This window comes from Rhincodon typus, chromosome 7 (assembly GCF_021869965.1).
Source record: "Rhincodon typus isolate 14 chromosome 7, sRhiTyp1.1, whole genome shotgun sequence".
Classification (NCBI taxonomy): domain Eukaryota; kingdom Metazoa; phylum Chordata; class Chondrichthyes; order Orectolobiformes; family Rhincodontidae; genus Rhincodon; species Rhincodon typus.
Genome location: NC_063338.1, coordinates 2,939,733 through 2,958,359, shown reverse-complemented (window position 1 = coordinate 2,958,359; position 18,627 = coordinate 2,939,733). Strand labels below are relative to the sequence as shown.

The following is an 18,627-nucleotide window of genomic DNA, read 5'->3' as shown; positions in this document are numbered from 1 at the left end:
CCTACTTCATGACACATTACTAGATCTAAAATAGCCTGTTCCCCGGTATGCTGTGCAACATACTCCTCTAAGAAACAATCCCTAATGCACTCTAAGCCTTATCTACTAAATTTATAAAAGTAATTGGGGAGGATGGTTCTGTGGGGGGGGGGGGGGGGGTGTGGGGGTGAGAGGGAGGGAGGGAGCGTGGAGTTTGGCTGCTAGGAAACTTATTGAGAAATTGAAAAAGAGGTGTGCTCAGGAGAGGTTATTAAAATTTCCAAAGAAAGAAAGTAAAAGGACAAAGTGTGGAAGAGGTTAGGGATCTAACTTCAGACACCGCAGATAAGAGGACAGGTAAGAGAAAGGGGATGGTCAGTAAAGGACCAAGAGTGTTGTATGCAGTATATGCATCAAAGTAATGAGCTTGCGGACTGGGAAAATCAGGTTGGTAGCAGATCTCAAGAAAAGGAATTCATGGAATGTCTTTGAGATGTTTTTTGGTGTAGCTTGTGCTAAAGCACACTTTGGGACTGGAAAGTTCTGGATTTGGTGATGCGTAATGAGGCAGACTTAATTATGGAACTTAAGGTGAAGCAAGGGGAGGGGACAGTGATCATAATATGATAGAATTCATCCTGCAGTTGGAGAGGGAGAAGCTGAAATCAGATGTAACAATATTACAATTGAGTAAAGGTACCTATAAAGACATGGGGCACAGGCTGGTCAGAGTTGATTAGCAGGGGAGCCTAGCAGGTAAGATGATAGAGTAACAATGGCAGGAGTTTCTGGGGGTAATTTAAGAGGGCCAGCAGAAATTCATCCTAAGATATAGGAAGTACAGTAAGGGATGACAAAGCAATCATGGCTGATATGGGAAGTCAAGGACAGCATAAAAGCAAAAGAAGATTGGTGGAATGCTAGAGGATTGGGAATCCTTTAAAAACCAGCAGAGGATAACTGAAAAAAACAATAAGGGCAGAGAAGAGTGAACTTAAGAAAACAATTAGAAGAGCAAAAAGGGAGCATGGAAAAGGACTTTCAAACAGGATTAGGGAGAATCCTGAGATATTTTATAAATACATTAAAGGGAAGAGGCTAACCAAGGAAAGTGTAGGGCCCATTAAGGATTAAGGGGGTTACCTATGTGTGAAGGGGCAGGTTAATGGAAGGACATGGAATGAATACCTCTCTTCAGTCTTCACTCTGAAAAAGGAGGTTGTCGGTATGGAATTCAGGAAAAGGGACTGTTAAGAACTTGCACAGTTTGACGTAGGAAATGAGGAGGTATTGGAGGCTCTATTGAGCTTAAAAACAGACAAATCCCCTGGCCCGGATGAATTACATTCCAGTCTGCTGTGGGAGGTGAGGAAATTGCAGAGGCTGTACACAAATTTTAATTCCTCTCTGACCACGGGTGTAGTGCCAGAGGACTGGAGGTTAGCTGATGTGGTTCCACTTATTAAGAGGGTGATAGAGATGAACCAGGAAATTACAGACCAATGAGTCTCATGTCAGTGGTAGGGAAACTAATAGAGAAAACTCTGAAGGACCAAATTAATACCCACTTGGAAAAGCATAGTCAACATGGCTTTGTCAGAGGGAGATAATGCCGAACAAATTTGTTAGGATTTTTTGAAAATGTGATCAAGTGTGTGGATGTGGGAAGTTCGGTTGATGTAGTTTATATGGATTTCGGCAAAACCTTTGACAAGGTCCCACATGGGAGACTGAGAAGGTTAAAGCACATAGAATTGAGGGAAACTTGGCAAGATGGATCAGAAACTGGCTTAGTAATAGGACACAAAGGGTGGTGAAAGAAGGCTGTTTGAGTGACTGGATGTCAGTGTCCAGTGGTGTACCACAAGAGTCAGTACTGGGACCTTTATTGTTTGTTATATACATAAATGATATCGAAGGAAATGTGGGGGGCATGTTAAGCAAATTTGCAGATGATACCAAGATTGGTAGAGTGGTTACTAGTGAAGAAAGTGCTTGTAAGTTGCAGGAAAATATAGATAGATTGGTCAGATGGGCAGACCAGTGACAGATAAGTGCAGGGCGACGCACTTTGGAGGAAGAAACAAGATGAGGGAGTATTTAATGAATGGCAAGACACTTGGTAGCTCAGAGCGACATCCTCGGATGTTGTGGGAGGCTAGGGAAGAAATTGCAGAGGCCCTTGAAGAGATTTTTTGCTTTACCATTAATGACTGGTGAAGTTCCGAAAGACTGGAGGGTGGCTAATGTTGTTCCATTGTTTACGAAAGGTATCAAAGACAAGCCCGGGGAACTACAGGCCAGTGAGCCTGACATCAGTGGTAAGGAGGTTATTGGGGAAGATACTGAGGGACAGGATCAACCAACATTTGGATAGTCAAGGTCTGATTAGGGATAGTCAGCATGGATTTGTATGCAGGAAGTCATGTCTGACAAATCTTTTAGAGTTTTTCAAAGAGGTAATCAAGAGGATGGATGAGGGTAGGGCAGTAGATGTTGTCTATATGGACTTTAGTAAGGCCTTTGACAAGGTCCTGCATGTCAGGGTAGTCATGAAAGTTAGGTCACATGGGATCCAGGAAGAGCTAGCTAATTGGACTCAAAATCGGCTTGATGGTAAGAAGCAGAATGTGATGGAAGGTTGTTTCTCAGACTGAAGGCCTGTAACTAATGGTGTGCCACAAGGGTTGGTGCTGGGACCTTTGTTATTTGTTATTTACATAAATGATCTGAATGTGAATGTACTAAGGCATGATTTATAAGTTTGCAGATGATACAAAACTAGGAGGTATCAGAAGGTTGTCAAAAATTATAGAGGGATTTTGATCAGATGGGGAGGTGGGCTGAGGATTGGTAAATGCAATTCAATACAGATAAGTGTGAGGTGTTGCACTTTGGAAAGTCAAACCAAGGCAGGACTTATTCAGTAAATGGTAAGATCCTGAGGAATGTTGTGGGACAGAGGGACCTAGGAATACAAGTACATAGTTTGTTGGAATTGGCATCACAGGTAGACAGGGTGGTGAAGAAGGCATTTAGGAAATATTTAAGAAGGACCTGAGGGGCAACTTCTTCCTGCAGAGGGCGGTGAGTATATGGAATGGGCTGTCGGAGAAAGTGGTTGAGGCAGATACAATAGCAACAATTAAAAACATTTGGATAGGTACGTGGGTTTAGAGGGATATGGACCAAATGTGGGCAACTGGAACTAGCTGAATGAGCACTGTGGTCAGCATGGACCAGTTGGGCTGAAGGGCCTGATTTAATGATGTATTACTGTAGTATTCTATTCATGTTTTTGTCCAGATGCTTCTTGAATGCTGCTAATGTGTGTGCTTCCACCACCACCTCTGGCAGTGCATTCCAGGCACTCACCACCCTTTGTGTGGAAAAACTTGCCTTGCACATCTCTTTTAAACTTCTCCCCTCCCTCACACCTTGAATCTATGCCTCCTAGTAATTGATCCCTCCACCCTAGGAAAAACCCTCATACTTTCCACTCTATCCATGCCTTTCACAATCTTTTAAACTTCTATCAGGTCACCCCTCAACCTCTTGCATTCCATTGAAATTAAATCCAGTCTATCCAACCTTTCTTCATAGCTGAAATCCCCTAGACCAGGCAACATCCTGGTAAACCTTTTCTGTGCTCTTTCCAAAGCATCCACACGCTTCTGCCGGTGTCGTGACTAGAACTGTATGCAATATCCCAAGTGTGGCCTAACTAAAGTTCTACAAAGCTGCAGTACAAGTTGCCTATTCTTATACTCAATGCCTTTTCCAATGAAGGCAAGCATGCTATAGAGATAGTCGGAACTGCTGATGCAGGGAACTCCATCAGCCATTTATCTGCCCATGCCTTCAACTGATCTATATCGTGCTGAATCCTCTGACAAACCTGCTCACTATCCGCAACTCCTCCAAGCTTTGTGCCATCCAGAAACAAACTATTTAGACCAGCCATGTATTGCTCCAAATCATTTATGTAGACCACGAACAACAGAGATCCCGGCATTGATCCCTGTGGAACACCACTAGTCACAGCTTTCCATTCCGATTTGCATTCTTCTACCCCTACCCACTGTCTCCTATGACACCCCTGATACCGTGTGACTGCACATTTTGTACCAGTCTGCTATGAGGGACCTTGTTAAAGGCTTTACTGAAATCCATGTAGAGAACATCAACAGCTTTTCTGTCATCAATCATCTTCGTCACCTCCTCAAAAAAGTCGATCAAATTAGTGAGGCACAACCTCCCTCGCACAAAACCACATTGTCTATCGCTAATAAGCCCACTTGCTTCTAAATGTGTATTGATTTTATCCCTGAGAATCTTTTTCCAATAATTTCCCTACCACTGACTTGAGGCTCACAGGCCTGTAATTTCCTGGATTATCCCTGCTACCCTTCTTAAACAGTGGGACTACATTGGCTATTCTCCAGTTCTCTGGGACTTCACCTGTGGCCAAAGAGGATACAAAGATGTCTGTCAATGCTCCAGCAATTTGTTCTCTCACCTCCCTCAATACTCTGGGATAGATCCCACCAGGACCCGGGGACTTATCTACATTAGGGTGGCATGGTGGCTCAGTGTTTAGCACTGTTGCCTCACAGCGCCAGGGACCCGGATTTGATTCCAGCCTCGGGTGACTGTCTGTGTGGAGTTTGCATGTCCTCCCTGTGTCTGCGTGGGTGTCCGCTGGGTGCTCCTGTTTCCTCCCACAGTCCAAAGATTTGCAGGGTAGGTGGATTGACCATGCTAAATTGCCTTTAGTGTTCAGGGATGTGCAGATTAGGTGGGTTTAGGGGGATGGGTCTGGGTGGGATGCTCTGAGGTTCAGTGTGGATTTGTTGGGCCAAAGGGTCTGTTTCTGCACTGTAGGGATTCTATATAAATAATAAAAAAATACTTTTTAGACACTCAACACCTCTTCCTTTTTAATAGCAACTTGACTTAGAAATTTAACACTCCCTTCCCTGAGAGCATCCGCCACCAATTGTTTCTCTTTGGTGAATACCGACGCAAAGTATTCATTTAGGACCTCCCCTACCTCTTCTGGCTCCGAATGTAGATTCCCTCCTTTGTTCTTGAGTGGGCCAATCCTTTCCCTGGCTACCCTCTTGCATTTTATTTATGTATAGAAATCCTTGGGATTCTCTTTAATTTTATTTGCTAATGACTTTTCATGACCCCTTTTAGCCCTTCTAATTCCTTGTTTAAGTTCTTTCCTACTTAAATATTTCAAGGTCTTTGTCAATTCCCATCCTCCTTATGTATGCTTCCCTTTTCTTTTTGACCAAGGTCATAACATTCCTGGTCATCCAAGGTTCACATAACTTGCCATTCCTACCCTTCATTCTTGCAGGAACGTGCCTCTTCTGAACTGTTTTCAACTGCCATTTGAAATAGCCCCACATGTCCGATGTGGATTTCCATTCAAACAGCTGCTTCCAATCAAAAGTCTCCAGTTCCTGTCTAATATTGTTGTAGTTCACTTTCCCCCAGTTTAACACCTTCACCCAAGGACTGCTGTTATCCCTACCCATGAGTATCTTAAAACACACGGTATTTTGGTCACTTCTCCTGACATGCTCCTCAACTGAAACTGCATTCACCTGGCCAGGCTGATTTTCCAAAACTAGGTCCACTATAACCACTTCCCTGGTTGGACTGTTTACGTGTTGTGTCAGGAAATCCTCCTGAATGGTTCTTAAAAATTGTCCTTTAGAGTAAGGAGCAGGAGAATCAGAGGGGATTTGGGAAGAAACATTTTCAGTCAGAGGATCATGGGAATCTGGAGTGCGCTGCCAGAGAAGGTAGTACAGGCTGAAAACCCTACAACCTTAAAAAAAAAATTTGGATGAGTACTTCAAATATCATAACATTCAAATATATGGGACAAGTGCAGGAAATTGAGATTAGTGCACTTTTAGTGACAGTTATGTCAGTGCAGACTCGATCGGCCGAAGGACCTTTTCCGCATTCTGTGTATCTATAAGATGAAATATGAGAGTAAACGAGCTAGTAATATAAAAGAACTAATGAACAAATGAAAAAATTCGGCACAGGAACAGGCCCTTCTGCCCTCCGAACCTATGCTGACCATCGTGCCCTAATTAATCTAAAATCAAACATGCCATTTTTCGCTCCATATTCCTTTATTTCCTCCCTATTCATGTACCCATCTAGGTGCCTTTTAAATGTCTTCAATGTGCCTGCTTCCATCATCTCTTCTGGTAGTGCATTCCAGGCTGCTACCACTGTCTGCATGAAAAACTTCCCTCGATAGTAGGGAAGATAGTAAGAGTTTATTTCGATATCTGACAGGTAAGAGAGAGGCAAGAGTGGACACTAGACTGCTGAAAAATGAGGCTGGAGAAGTAGTGATGGGGCACCAAAGAAATGGCAGGCAAACCGAATAGGTACTTTGCATCAGTTTTCATAGTTTTCACCAGTAGCGTACCAGAATTTCTAGAGAATCCAGGGGCAGAGGTGACTCTAGTGGCCACCACTAAGGAGAAGGTGCTGTGGAAGCTTAAAAGTCTGAAGGTGGATAAATCACTTAGACCAGATGGGCTACACTCCATGGTTCTGAAGGAAATAGCTGAGGATATTACAGAGGAATTGGTGGTATTCTTCCAGGAATCACTGGAGTCAGAGAGGGTCCCAGAGAACTGGAAATGGCTAATGTAACACCTCTATTTAAGAAGGAAGGGAGACAGAAGACAGGAAACTACAGGTTGGTTAGCCTGACCTTGGTCATTCTTAAGATTTTCGAGCCCATTATTAAATGTGAAATTGTGGACAGATTGAAAGTGCATAGTAAAATAGGACTTGAGTCAGCATGGCTTTGTCAAGGGGAGGTCATGCGTGAAAAGTCTGTTAGAATTCTTTGAGGAGGTAATGAGCAAATTAGACACAACAGAGCCAGTGAATGTTATCTATTTGGATTTCCAGAAGGTCGCTAAATAAGTTAAGGGCCCATGATATTTGGAGCAATGTATTGGCATGGATAGAAGACTGGCTGACTAGCAGAAAGCAGAGAGTAGGGACAAAGAGATCTTTTTCAAGATGGCAGCTGATGACCAGCAGAGCTCCATGAGGCTCCGTGTTGAGAACACAACTATTCACATTATACATAAAAGACTGGTCAAAGGAATTGAGGATATTGTTGTTAAGTGTGAGGTTATGCACTTTAGTAGTAAAAATAGAGATGTAGACTATTACTACATGGGGAAAGGCTCAGAAATCTGAAGCACAATGGGACTTTGCAGTCCTAGATCAGGATTGTCTTAAGGTTTAAATGCAGGCTCAGTTGGCAGTTAGGAAGGCAAATACAATGTTAGCATTCATTTTAAAAGGCTCGAATATAAGAGCAGAGACGTACTGCTGAAGTTGAATAAGGCTCTGGACAGACCACATTTGGAATATTTTGAGTAATTTTAGGTCCTGTATCTAAGGAAGGATGAGCTGGCATTGGAGGGGGTTTAGAAGAAGTTTACAAGAATGATCCCTGAGATGAAGGGTTAGTGATATGAGGAGTGGTTAAGGATTCTGGGTCTGTACTTAATGGAGTTTAGAAGGATGAATGAGGATCAGATTGTAATTTTCAGAATGCTGAGAGGCCTGGATAGAGTGGACTTGGAGATGTTTTCCACCAGTAAGAGAGACTAGGACTAAAGGGCATAGCCTCAAAGAGATGCGACAACCCTTTAGAACTGAGATGAGGAGGAATTTCTTCAGTCAGAGGGTGGTTAATTTGTGGAACTCATTGCTGCAGAAGGCTGTGGAGGTCAAACCATTCTGTATATTTAAGACAGATAGATAGGTTCTTGATTGGCAAGAGGATCAAAGGTTAAGGGGAGAAGGCAGGAGAATGGGGTTGAGAAACATATCAGACATGATTGAGTAGTGGAGCAGACTTGATGGGCTAAATGGCCTAATTCTGCTCCTATATCTTATGGTCTTGTAGTTTTCAATGTTACCCTTGCCCATCTGATTTACCCAGTCAGTAATCACTTCTGATAATTGTAGTGCCCTTTTTACACATACCTCCATTATTTCCCAGTTTATACTTTGTCTTATGATGAAACAGTTCTTTTGGGACCTGTAAATGACTCCTGCACCTGACTTCTTTCCCTTATTTTTAATGCAAACTGATTCCACATCATAATCTATTACACCTTTGTCACTCATCACCACTGTACTGATAAGTTTCTTCATAAACAAAGCTACCCGACCACCTTTACTTTCTGCCTATTCTTCTTAAACGTTGAAAACTATGTCTATCAAGTTCTCGGTTGTGGAAGTTGATGTTTTGAGTTTACACCCTTCATCAGGACCCAGCTGAACTTTCCTGTTCCTCTGATGCTGCCTGTGTTTCTCCACACCACACTGTATTGAGTCTGACTCCAGCATCATCAGTTCTTGCTATCTCCAAGTTCCCAGTTATGATCACCCTGCAACCAGATCTCAAATAGCTATCAAGTCATTTATTTCTGTTTGTACCATCAATTCAATATCATTTTACAAACACTGTGTGCATTCAGATATTTTCGTCCTGGCTCCTGAGTCCCGAGCCCCTCTCCCCAAGCCAGGCTTCTCCTCAGACCCTCGCTCCCAGGCCCTGGGCCTCTCGCCCTGAGCTGAGGCCTCTCTCTAGTCCCTCTCTCTGGTCCCTGTCTCTGAACCCAGCCTCTTGCTGCCCGGCCCTGGGCCTCGCTTCCCAGCCCTGGCCCTCCTATGAACAGAGGATATTGATCCTGAATAGTACTTTAATAGCGAGAATAACCATTAAAATTGTCTGTGGCAGGCGTGGAGCTGTACAAACAGGGAGTGCTGGAGAAGTATGGGGTCCAAGTGCTGGGAACTCCAGTCAGCTCGATCATGGCTACTGAGGACAGGCAGCTTTTTGCGGACAAATTACTGGAGATCGATGAGAAAATCGCACCAAGCTTTGCTGTGGAGTCGGTGAGATATAGAAACACAACTATGTACCCTTTATAACATATGAGATCAAATGATTTCTCCCAGAGGTGCTGAGAGTCTGTGGAAGTCTCTTCCTGAAAATCTGGTGGAGGCACATTCCTTGACTATTTGTAAAGCAGCGGTAGATAGATTCTTCATAAACTGGAGGTTTGTGAGAGGTTATTGGGTGTATGGAATGTGGATTTGAGGTTATAATAGTGCAGCAGACTTGATGGGCTAGTGTATTATTGCTGGACTGTTATTCCAGAGACCAGAATAATGTTCTGGGGACCTGGGTTCAAATCCCGCTATGGCAGATGGTGGAATTTGAATTTGGTAAATACTTGGAATCAAGAATCTAATGGTGACCGTGATTGTAGGAAAAAAACCCATTCGGTTCACTAATGTCCTTTAGGGAAGGAAACTGCCATCCTTACCTGGTCTGGCCTATGTGTGACTCCAGACTCTCAGCAATGTGCTCTCTGGGCTGCTTAACTGCTCTTTGGGCAGCTAGGGATGGGCAATAAATGCTGCCTAGCCAGCAACATCCCTCATCCCATGAATGAATAAAATGAATGAATAAAAAAAGGCCTACAACTGCTCATGTGCTCCACCCTTGGTCTTGTTTCCTCACCTGTGCGCTCCACCCCCACCATCCCGTGGGACAGACTCCGGTCCTGTGTCCCCTGGGACTACCCCGCCCTGCCCATCCCTGTCTCCTCAGGGACAGCCCCCTGTCTCCCTTTGAGTTGGTCCTGTCATCCCCCAGCACTGTTTTTCCACGGGACAGTCCTCCTCCCCCGGGACAGTTCCCTTGCCCCCTGGCCTTGTCTCCACTGCCCACCTCGAGACAACCCGATTGGCTCAGTTGGGAGAATCTTGAATTAAAACATGTGACTCCAAAACCACAGCAATGGAGTTGACCCTTAATTGCCCTTTGGGTAATTCGTGATGGGTAATTATGAGCAAGTTTTAGAGGAAAACATTATGCCGTTTAGGAGGAGGGGACTGTGTGACAAAGTCTCTGTGTGGGGTGTGAGCACCGCTCCCTCTCTTCTTAACTACCTCCAACTCAGTCAGTGGAGGCACAGGTCAAGAATGGCCAGAGCTCCCCCCATACCCCTCCTGCAGAAATCCAGTTGGCTGTACTTGGAGCAAATGTTGAGCCATCTCGAATGTGCTTTCCGGATGGGAATGCTGGGTTTGGAATGGGATGACTGGGAGTGATAACTGAGGAATGAAGCCGTTCATTCTGCACTTTTGCTTTAAATCTGTAGCTGGAAGATGCTTACAAAGCAGCGGAGAAGATTGGCTATCCAGTCATGGTGAGGTCGGCATATGCTCTCGGGGGCCTTGGCTCGGGGCTGTGCAATGATAAGGAAAAACTCACAGAAATCGCTGGAAAGGCAAGTGATGTTCTCAGCCTGCATGTGCACTAATGACAAGCTGGTCTGTGAATGTATACTGCCCCTTATTGGAGTTAGCAATTGGGTTCTGTCCCAGTGTTAGAGGCATGGAGTGGGGACTGCCTGGTGTTGGGGGCAGGGACTGCCCCATGTCAGCATGGGGAAGGGTGGGGGTCCCTGGGGGCTGCCACATGTCGGGAAGGGATAGAGGAAGTCTGGGGACTGTCCCATGTTGGCGATATGGACTGGGCAGTGCCCACTGTTGAAGGCGAGTGGCAATTGGCCTATTTGAGTTGGGCAGGCACAGTGGGGAATTTTCCCTATTCCTGGACCTGACTTGAGAGAGACTTCCTAGAGCAGAGATTTTGGCTGGGATTGGGGAGGTTAGGGGATTGGACAGTGGTGCAGTTGCATACTAGATATTGGTACTGCCACCTCCGTATACATTACAGAGGCAGCCTCAGGACTGCTGTGTGCCCGCCTACTGCTCTTGCCCCTGTCAAATTCTCTACAGTAACCTCTTCCCTTGTTGCCTGCATGCCAACCCATGCTCTTGCCTCCTTTTGTTGTGGGCTCAGGATTATTAATCCAGTGATGTTACCACTTCACTGCCACACCAGCTGCCTTCCATGGAATTTCCTCCCTCACAGCACAGTGGGGGACACTACACCGTAAGGGCCGCAGTGGTTCAAGAAGACTGCTTCTCTTGGGCGTTAAGGGATAGGTAATGAACACTGGCCTAGCCAATGAACAAATCAAAAACCAGTTGGAAGATGTGGTCCTGTTCCTTTAACTTCATTTGAGCAGGTTGGGGGATCATAGGCTGAGAGGTGCCAGGAGGAGAGGGGATGGAGAATTGTAAGAAGTGATGACTGACGGACAGAGCATTCCAATGCTTTCTGCTGTCTGACAAGAATGACAGGAGCCTGCAAATGATATCATCTGTAATTTTTTACACTTTCTGTTCTGATAGATAATTATGATTTATTTGGGTGTTCTGACGGTGCATTCTGCAGAAGTCATGCTTACTTTGCTTCTGTCTGTGTGGTTAACTTAGAGACATAGTGGTCTACCGCATAGAAAAAGGCCCTTTGGCCCATCGCATCTCCCCAGATTAAAAACAATCTAACTATGCGCATCCCATTTTCGAGCGCTTGTCTCATAGCCTTCTATAGATAACTCCCCAACCCGAAATGCCAACTTTCCTGCTGCTCTAATGCTGCCTGGCTTGCTGTGTTCTTCCAGCTCCACACTGTGTTATCTCTGACTCCAGCATTGGCAGTTCTTACAATCTCATAGCCTTCTATGCTTTGGCATTGCAAGTGCACATATAAATAATTCTTAAATGTCATAAGGATTTCTGCCTCTACCACCCTTATGGGCAGTGTGTTGTAGATTTTCACCACCCTTTGGATTAAAAGGTTTTTTCCTCACATCTCCTCTAAACCTCCTGTCCTTTGTCTTAAATCTATGCCTCTGGTCATTGATCAGGGAAAAGTTTCTTCCTGTTTACCCTGTCTATGCTCCTCATAATTTTATAGATCTCAATTGTGTCCCCTCTCATTCTCCTCTGCTCCAAGGAAAACAACCTCAGTCAGTCCAAAACTCTTTTCATAACTGAAACTCTCCAGCCCAGGCAACATCCTGGTAAATCTCCTCTGTACCTTCTTCAATGTTAGCAAATCCCTCTTACAAAATGGATTCCAAAACTGCACACAATAATCTACCTGTGGCCTAACCATTATTTTATACAGTTCCAGCTCTCTGTTCTTAAACTCCATGCATCGTACTGATACAATATGCTGTCAACAAAGCAGTGTGTAAATTGAATTGAGATGCTCCTGCTTGTGTCTTGAGACCATGAATACAAAAACACAAGTGTACAGTACAGCCATAAACAAGTAGTGAACAAGAATTGCACACAAGTGTGAAATGCCCAGTTTTCCTGTGGCCTGGTCAAATATCCAACTGTAACTGTTCCAGTTGACTGCAAAGCCTGTACCTGTTGAGACAGTCTCGATGTCTGGGAATATTCCTGAACTGCCAGTGAGCCCCGAGAAGAATTTCATGTTGTGGCAAGTGATTTGTACGTCAGTGACTGGAATTTTCATTTTGCTAGACATCTTGGTTTACAGGGTGGAGTATTTGGGTGCCACTGTGAAGAAAGACAGTGAGAATTCAGTAAGATGTTTGACAAGGTTCTTCATGGTAGACTGGTTAGCAAGGTTAGATGACAGGGAATACAGGGAGAACTAGCCATTTGGACACAGAACTGGCTCGAAGATAGAATACAGAAGGTGGTGGTGGAGGATTGTTTTTCAGACTGGAGGCCTGCGACCAGCAGTGTGCTGCAAGGATTGGTACTGAGTCTGCTTCTTTTTGTCATTTATATAAATGATTTGGATGTGAACATAGGAGGCATGATTAGTAAGTTTTCAGATGATACCAAAATTGGAGGTGTAATGGACAGCGAAGAAGGTTACCTCAGAGTACAATGGGACCTTGATCAGATGGGCCAATGGGCCGAGGAGTGGCTGATGGAGGTTAATTTAGATGAATGTGACGTGCTGCATTTTGGAAAGACAAATCAGGGCAGGACTTATACACTTAATGGTAAGGTCCTGGGGAGTGTTGCTGAACTGAGACCTTGGAGTGCAAGTTCATAGTTCCTTGAAAGTGGAGTCGCAGGTAGGTAGGATAGTGGAGAAGGCATTTGGTATGCTTGTCTTTATTGGTCAGTGCATTGAGTATAGGAGTGGGGCGGTCATGTTGCAATTGTAGAGGACATTGGTTAGGCCACTTCTGGAGAATAGGAAGGATGTTGTGAAACTTGAAAGGGTTCAGAAAAGATTTACAAGGATGTTGCTAGGGTTGGAGAGTTTGAGCTATAGGGAGAGGTTGAATAGACTGGGGTTATTTTCCGTGTAGCGTTGGAGGCTGAAGGGTGACCTTATAGATGTTTATAAAATCGTGAAGGGCATGGTTAGGGTGAATAGCCAAGGTCTTTTCCCTGGGGTGGGGGAGTCCAAACCTAGACAGCATAGATATAAGATGAGAGGAGAAAGATTTAAAAGGGACCCTAAGAGGCAACATTTTCATGCAGATGGCGTTGCATGTATGGAATGAGCTACCAGAGGAAGTGGTGGAGCCTAAGGCATCTGGATGGTAATATGAATAGGAAGGGTTTAGAGAGATATGGGCCAAACACTGGCAAATGGGACTAGATTAATTTAGAATATCTGGTCGGCATGGACGATTTGGACTGAAGGGTCTGTACAACTCTATGACTATGACTCAAATTCTGAGAGGTGGAGTCGCTGTGTGACAGGTGCTGTGTTACATTGGAATCGCTGCTCAGCACCATCAGGAATCTCAAAATATGCACTCAGGGGTGGCATGGTGGCTCAGTGAGGGTTCAATTCCACCCTCGGGTGACTGTCTGTGTGGAGTTTGCACATTCTCTTCGTGTCTGCGTGGGTTTCCTCCAGCTGCTCCGGTTTCCTCCCACAGTCCAAAGATGTGCAGGTTAGGTGGATTGGCCATACTAGATTGCCCGTAGTGTTCAGGGATGTGTAGCATAGGTGGGTTATAAGGGGATGGGTCTGGGTGGGATGCTCCAAGGGTCGGTGTGGACTTGTTGGGCCTGTTTCCACACTATAGCCATTCTATGTGAATGTGAAACATGAGCTCAAATATATACAACATTCTGCTCAAACATGGGGGAGGAATGGTGGTAAGCTGTCTTATTTAGAGTAAGATTGACATACTTTGCAAGTTTATGTAGATAGACCATTTAACCACAGAAAATGTCGCACATCCTCCCATTGCTTTCTCAGGAAACTTCCTTCTGACTGTTTATTAATGTTTCATGTCGACGGCCTGATTTCAGTTGACAATGACGCCGAGTTTTGAGAACAGTCTGGTCTTCAACAGCACGGAGACCAGCCGGGGAAGTGGGTGGATTGAATTTAATGGGGAGCACTGTTGAGCATCGAATGGATGAAGGAGGTGAATGAGAATGTGCAGCCCTACTTTGAAGGGGGCAGCAGTAATGTTCAGGACAGGGTATACAAGTCTTAGACCTCCACGCTGCTTGAGGCTTGATCATTGGGCTCCCCATTGCCATTGGCAGCTCGCGTCTACCCGCAGCAACATGTACACTGTTTCCCTGAATGTACAGATGACACTAAAGTAGGTGGGAAGGCAAGTGATGAGGATGATGGTTAAAGTTTGCGGAGGAATATGGACATGTTAAGTGGGTGGCAAACAACTTGGTGGTTGGAATATAATGTGGGGAAATGTGAAGGTTATGTACTTTGGCAAGAAGGATAGAGGAGCTGAATATTATCTAAAAGAAAGCTACAGACCAGAGGTGTTTGGGAATCCTCGTCCATAAATCACAAAATGCTAGTGTGTAAATCCAGTGCATAATAGGGAAACAAGTGGAGTGTTGGCCTTTATTTCAAAGGGAATGGAGTAGAAAAGTAGGAAGGTTTTGCCAAAAGTATATAAGGCCCCAGCTGGAATAATGTGAACAGTTGTGGGCCCCTTATCTAAGGAGAGATGTACGGGCATTAGAAGCAGTCCAGAGAAGGATTACAAGGCTGATACTGGGTGTGGAGGGACGCTGTCATGAGGAGAGGTTGAGTAGTTACACATTGGAATTTGGAAGAACGGGAGGTGACTTTATTGAAACGTACAAGATCTTTAAGGAACTTGACAGAGTAGATGCGGAATGGTTGTTTCTCCTTGTGACAGAGTTTAGGACCAGAGGGCATAATCTCAGAATAAGGGGTCATGCATTTAAGACAGAGATGAGGAGCAATTTCTTCTGTGAGGGTAGTGAATCTGTGGAATCCTTTACCACAGAGGGCTGTCGAGATTGGGTCAGTAAGTATGTTCAAATGAGATACAGAGATTTTTAATCAGGAAGGAAATCAAGGGTTATGGGGAAAAGGTAGCAAAGTGGAGTTGAGAGTAATCTGATCAGCCGTGACCTCATCGAATGGCCGAGCAGACTCAATGGGCTGCTGCTAATTCTTCTGGTAAAGCCCTAAGACCATAAGAAATAGGAATGCCCTTAGGCCATTTGGCCCCTTGAGCCTAATCCATCATTCAGTAGAATCATGGCTGATCCATCATTCCTCATGTCCATTTTCCTGCCCTTTCTCCATAACTTTTGATTCTCCTGACTGATCAAGAATTTGTTTATCTCAGCCTTAATATACACAAGTATTCTACCCCCACAGCTCTCGGTGGCAAGGTGTTCCAAAGACATTCAACCTTCTGAGAGAAGAAATTACTCCTCATCTCTGTCTTAACTTGGCAGCACTTAATTCTGAGATTATGCCCTCTGGCCCTCAACTCTCCTATGAGGGAAAACATCCTGTCAGCACTTACCCTGGCAAGCTCCTTTATGTTGCAGTTTTCTGCAGTTTTTCTCCATTTAAATAATACTGTTCTTTAGATCCCCCTTTCAAAATGAACAATTTTGCATTTTCCCACATTTTACTCCATTTGCCAATTTCTTGCCCACTTACTTAACCTGTCAATATCTCTCTGTAAACTCCATCCCTCTTACAACTTGCCTTTTCCCCTGTTTTTATGTTGTTTGCAAATTTGGAGTGATGGTCTTGTTTCACAGCTCAGTCTCTTAAGGAGTTCTGGCAACATGGTCATTGACAGTCTTTGCTACCCTCTCCATGTGTTTATGCCCCATGAGCAAGAGAGAGAGTGTGCTGCCACACAGAGGGAATTGTAGTAAAATTGACACTGCACTAAGCCCTCTGAACAATATAATATCCACATGTACTTTTTTCCAAGGTTCATTGGACTATGAACGCTAGCCCTCACCTCTCTTCTTCCCCATCTATGAGGCACACTTCCCCTGGTCTGTACACAGCCCTCTGGTGATTGCCTTTCTCTATATGAGAGGGTTCCTTGCTGACTTTTTGTGCTGTCTGCAGATTTTAAAAGTCCAGGTCCTTAATATATGAATAATTGCAACAGCTCTAATACAGAGCCTGGCAAACACCAAATAGTGAGAGGTGTTTGGTAATTGGGGTTCCTCTTGCATGCCCCCCCCAACCCTGGTGCCCTCTAATGTATTTTTTTCACATTTAGCAATGATCTTGTCCTCCTGTCTCTCATCAGTGGAGTTCTTTCCGTCATATCAAATTGAGATACTGCTTTCACTGTCTGACAAAGCTAACCTTCCAAGAACACATTAAAACAGAAAGTGCTGGAGAATCTCAGCAGATCTGGCAGCGTCTGGGCAGAGAAGCAGAGTAAACATTTCGAATTGAGTGATCCTTCTTCAGAACTAGTGCACATTTGCTTAACCACACCGCCCGACCATCCTTGGTTATCATTCATTTTCTGATCACAGTTATCTGCCTTGTTTACCAACACTGACTGTCACTTTGCCATCTTATAATTATTCCTCTCTGCATCTTATGCCCAACTTTTTTAACCACTGCCTTTCATCCATACTACACTCCCTTAGTCCAAATTTTAAATTGTGGATGTGCATACTGAATGAATTAGCTGAAATGGCTTAATAACAGTGGTTCTTGTCTGTTTGTTGGAGCACAGCGCCAGGTTTATGTTGATTGTTCTGTTGTCTTTCCAGGCCTTGGCTATGACCAATCAAATCCTTGTGGAACAGTCACTGCTGGGCTGGAAGGAGGTAGAGTATGAAGTAGTGCGTGATGCAGCTGATAACTGTGTGACTGTCTGCAACATGGAGAACTTTGACCCCTTGGGAATTCATACAGGTAAAACTGTCAGAAGGGAATAGATAGTCCATTCTCTAATTTTGTGTAGCATTTGGGAACTTAACTGTGTCAGGATTTCAAGCTGGGAGCCCCATGTTACTTTAAAGTCAATACAATACCACTTGCTGACTGGCCTTCCTGTTCGCTCATGGTCTTTGATTGGCAATGACCCATACCTAGCCCACAGTGTGCCACTCTGTTTCCTATTGGATCTTGGTACAATTTCCAGGGGATTTTGTTGTTTGCCCAGCAGCAGCAGGTAGATCTGTGCCTTTCATCCTCAATACTGTCCTTCTTGCTGAGACGCTTGGTTGATACACAGGTCATGATTCTCTGAGAAATGCCTGGTGCGGTGGGAAAGCTTTACCTTTTGTAGAGTTTATCTTTTGTCTCTTCGCTGACCCATGGCACATTGACTCCAAAACACGGGGTTCCTGACGTGTTATTCCAAAACCAGTGAGCGAATGCAGCTCTGAGAAGCTCTCAAACTGGGCCCTACCCCTGCACAGTGAGACCCTGGATGGATGCAGTGTTGGCTTGCACACACCATTTATTTCCTTGGTAAACAGGGAGATCTTGCCTTCATACAGGAAGTGTTTTTGATATGACTATCAAATTTTTAATCCAGCACATTGAACAGGAGCATTAGCATTCTGGGAAGTTAACATAAAAATGGAAGCTACCTGCAGGAGCGTGATAGGTTCCCACTGTCCCGCTATAGCTCCAGGTGCAGTGTGATATCCAGTCATTGCTGTTCTGTGCCTATTGAAGGATATGGTAAGCTTTGAATGGGGGTAGCTCTCATTGACTCAGATTGCAGATGGCAGGGCTTGAGAAGGGTGGTTGGGTGGGGTGTGACGGGGTTGACACTGAGCTCACAGTTTAACAGTGTGGAGATTCACTGAGGAGGATCAATGGTGATGAGAGTCCTACAAGTCAAGAGGAATAGGTGTTGGTCTGTCTGTGCAATCAGGTGAAGCGACTCTGTTTCAGATATGCTCTGCTCGGTCCCTGGAGCCGTGGTTCTTGGTTGGTAATCCTGGTGCTTTGTGTCTTATCTTTTAGGAGACTCGGTTGTTGTAGCCCCCAGTCAGACTCTGTCCAATGAGGAGTATCACATGCTGCGTGAAACCGCGATCAAGGTGGTGCGCCATTTGGACATCATTGGCGAGTGCAACATTCAGTACGCATTGCATCCCGCCTCACTGGAGTACTGCATCATTGAGGTCAATGCCCGACTCTCGCGCAGCTCAGCTTTGGCCTCCAAAGCCACTGGGTAAGGAAATTGAAGGGGGAGGGGGAGGAGCAGTGCACTTCCTATCCAATGAGCACACTTCATAAAGACATATCCCTATATGGCTGCTAGCAATTTGAAAGAAGATGAAAAGGCATGGAAGTGGAGAGCGGCCCATAGTATAACATTTTCTATAGTATTTACACCACACAAACCATCTTGTCTTCTGAGATAGTAGGAACTGCAGATAACAAGGTGTAGA

The 18,627-nt window shown here is 44.7% G+C and overlaps 1 protein-coding gene across 1 annotated transcript in view; it reads left to right on the top strand.

Moving 5' to 3' along the window:
- cps1 (carbamoyl-phosphate synthase 1, mitochondrial) overlaps positions 1 to 18,627 on the top strand; it is a 176,671-nt gene that overhangs the window by 86,056 nt on the left and 71,988 nt on the right. Inside the window, exons 15-18 of the mRNA XM_048598668.1 lie at positions 8,795 to 8,952; positions 10,227 to 10,355; positions 16,987 to 17,131; positions 18,197 to 18,407. Coding sequence (XP_048454625.1) covers positions 8,795 to 8,952; positions 10,227 to 10,355; positions 16,987 to 17,131; positions 18,197 to 18,407 — 643 coding nt within the window. The remainder of the gene's footprint in view (positions 1 to 8,794; positions 8,953 to 10,226; positions 10,356 to 16,986; positions 17,132 to 18,196; positions 18,408 to 18,627) is intronic.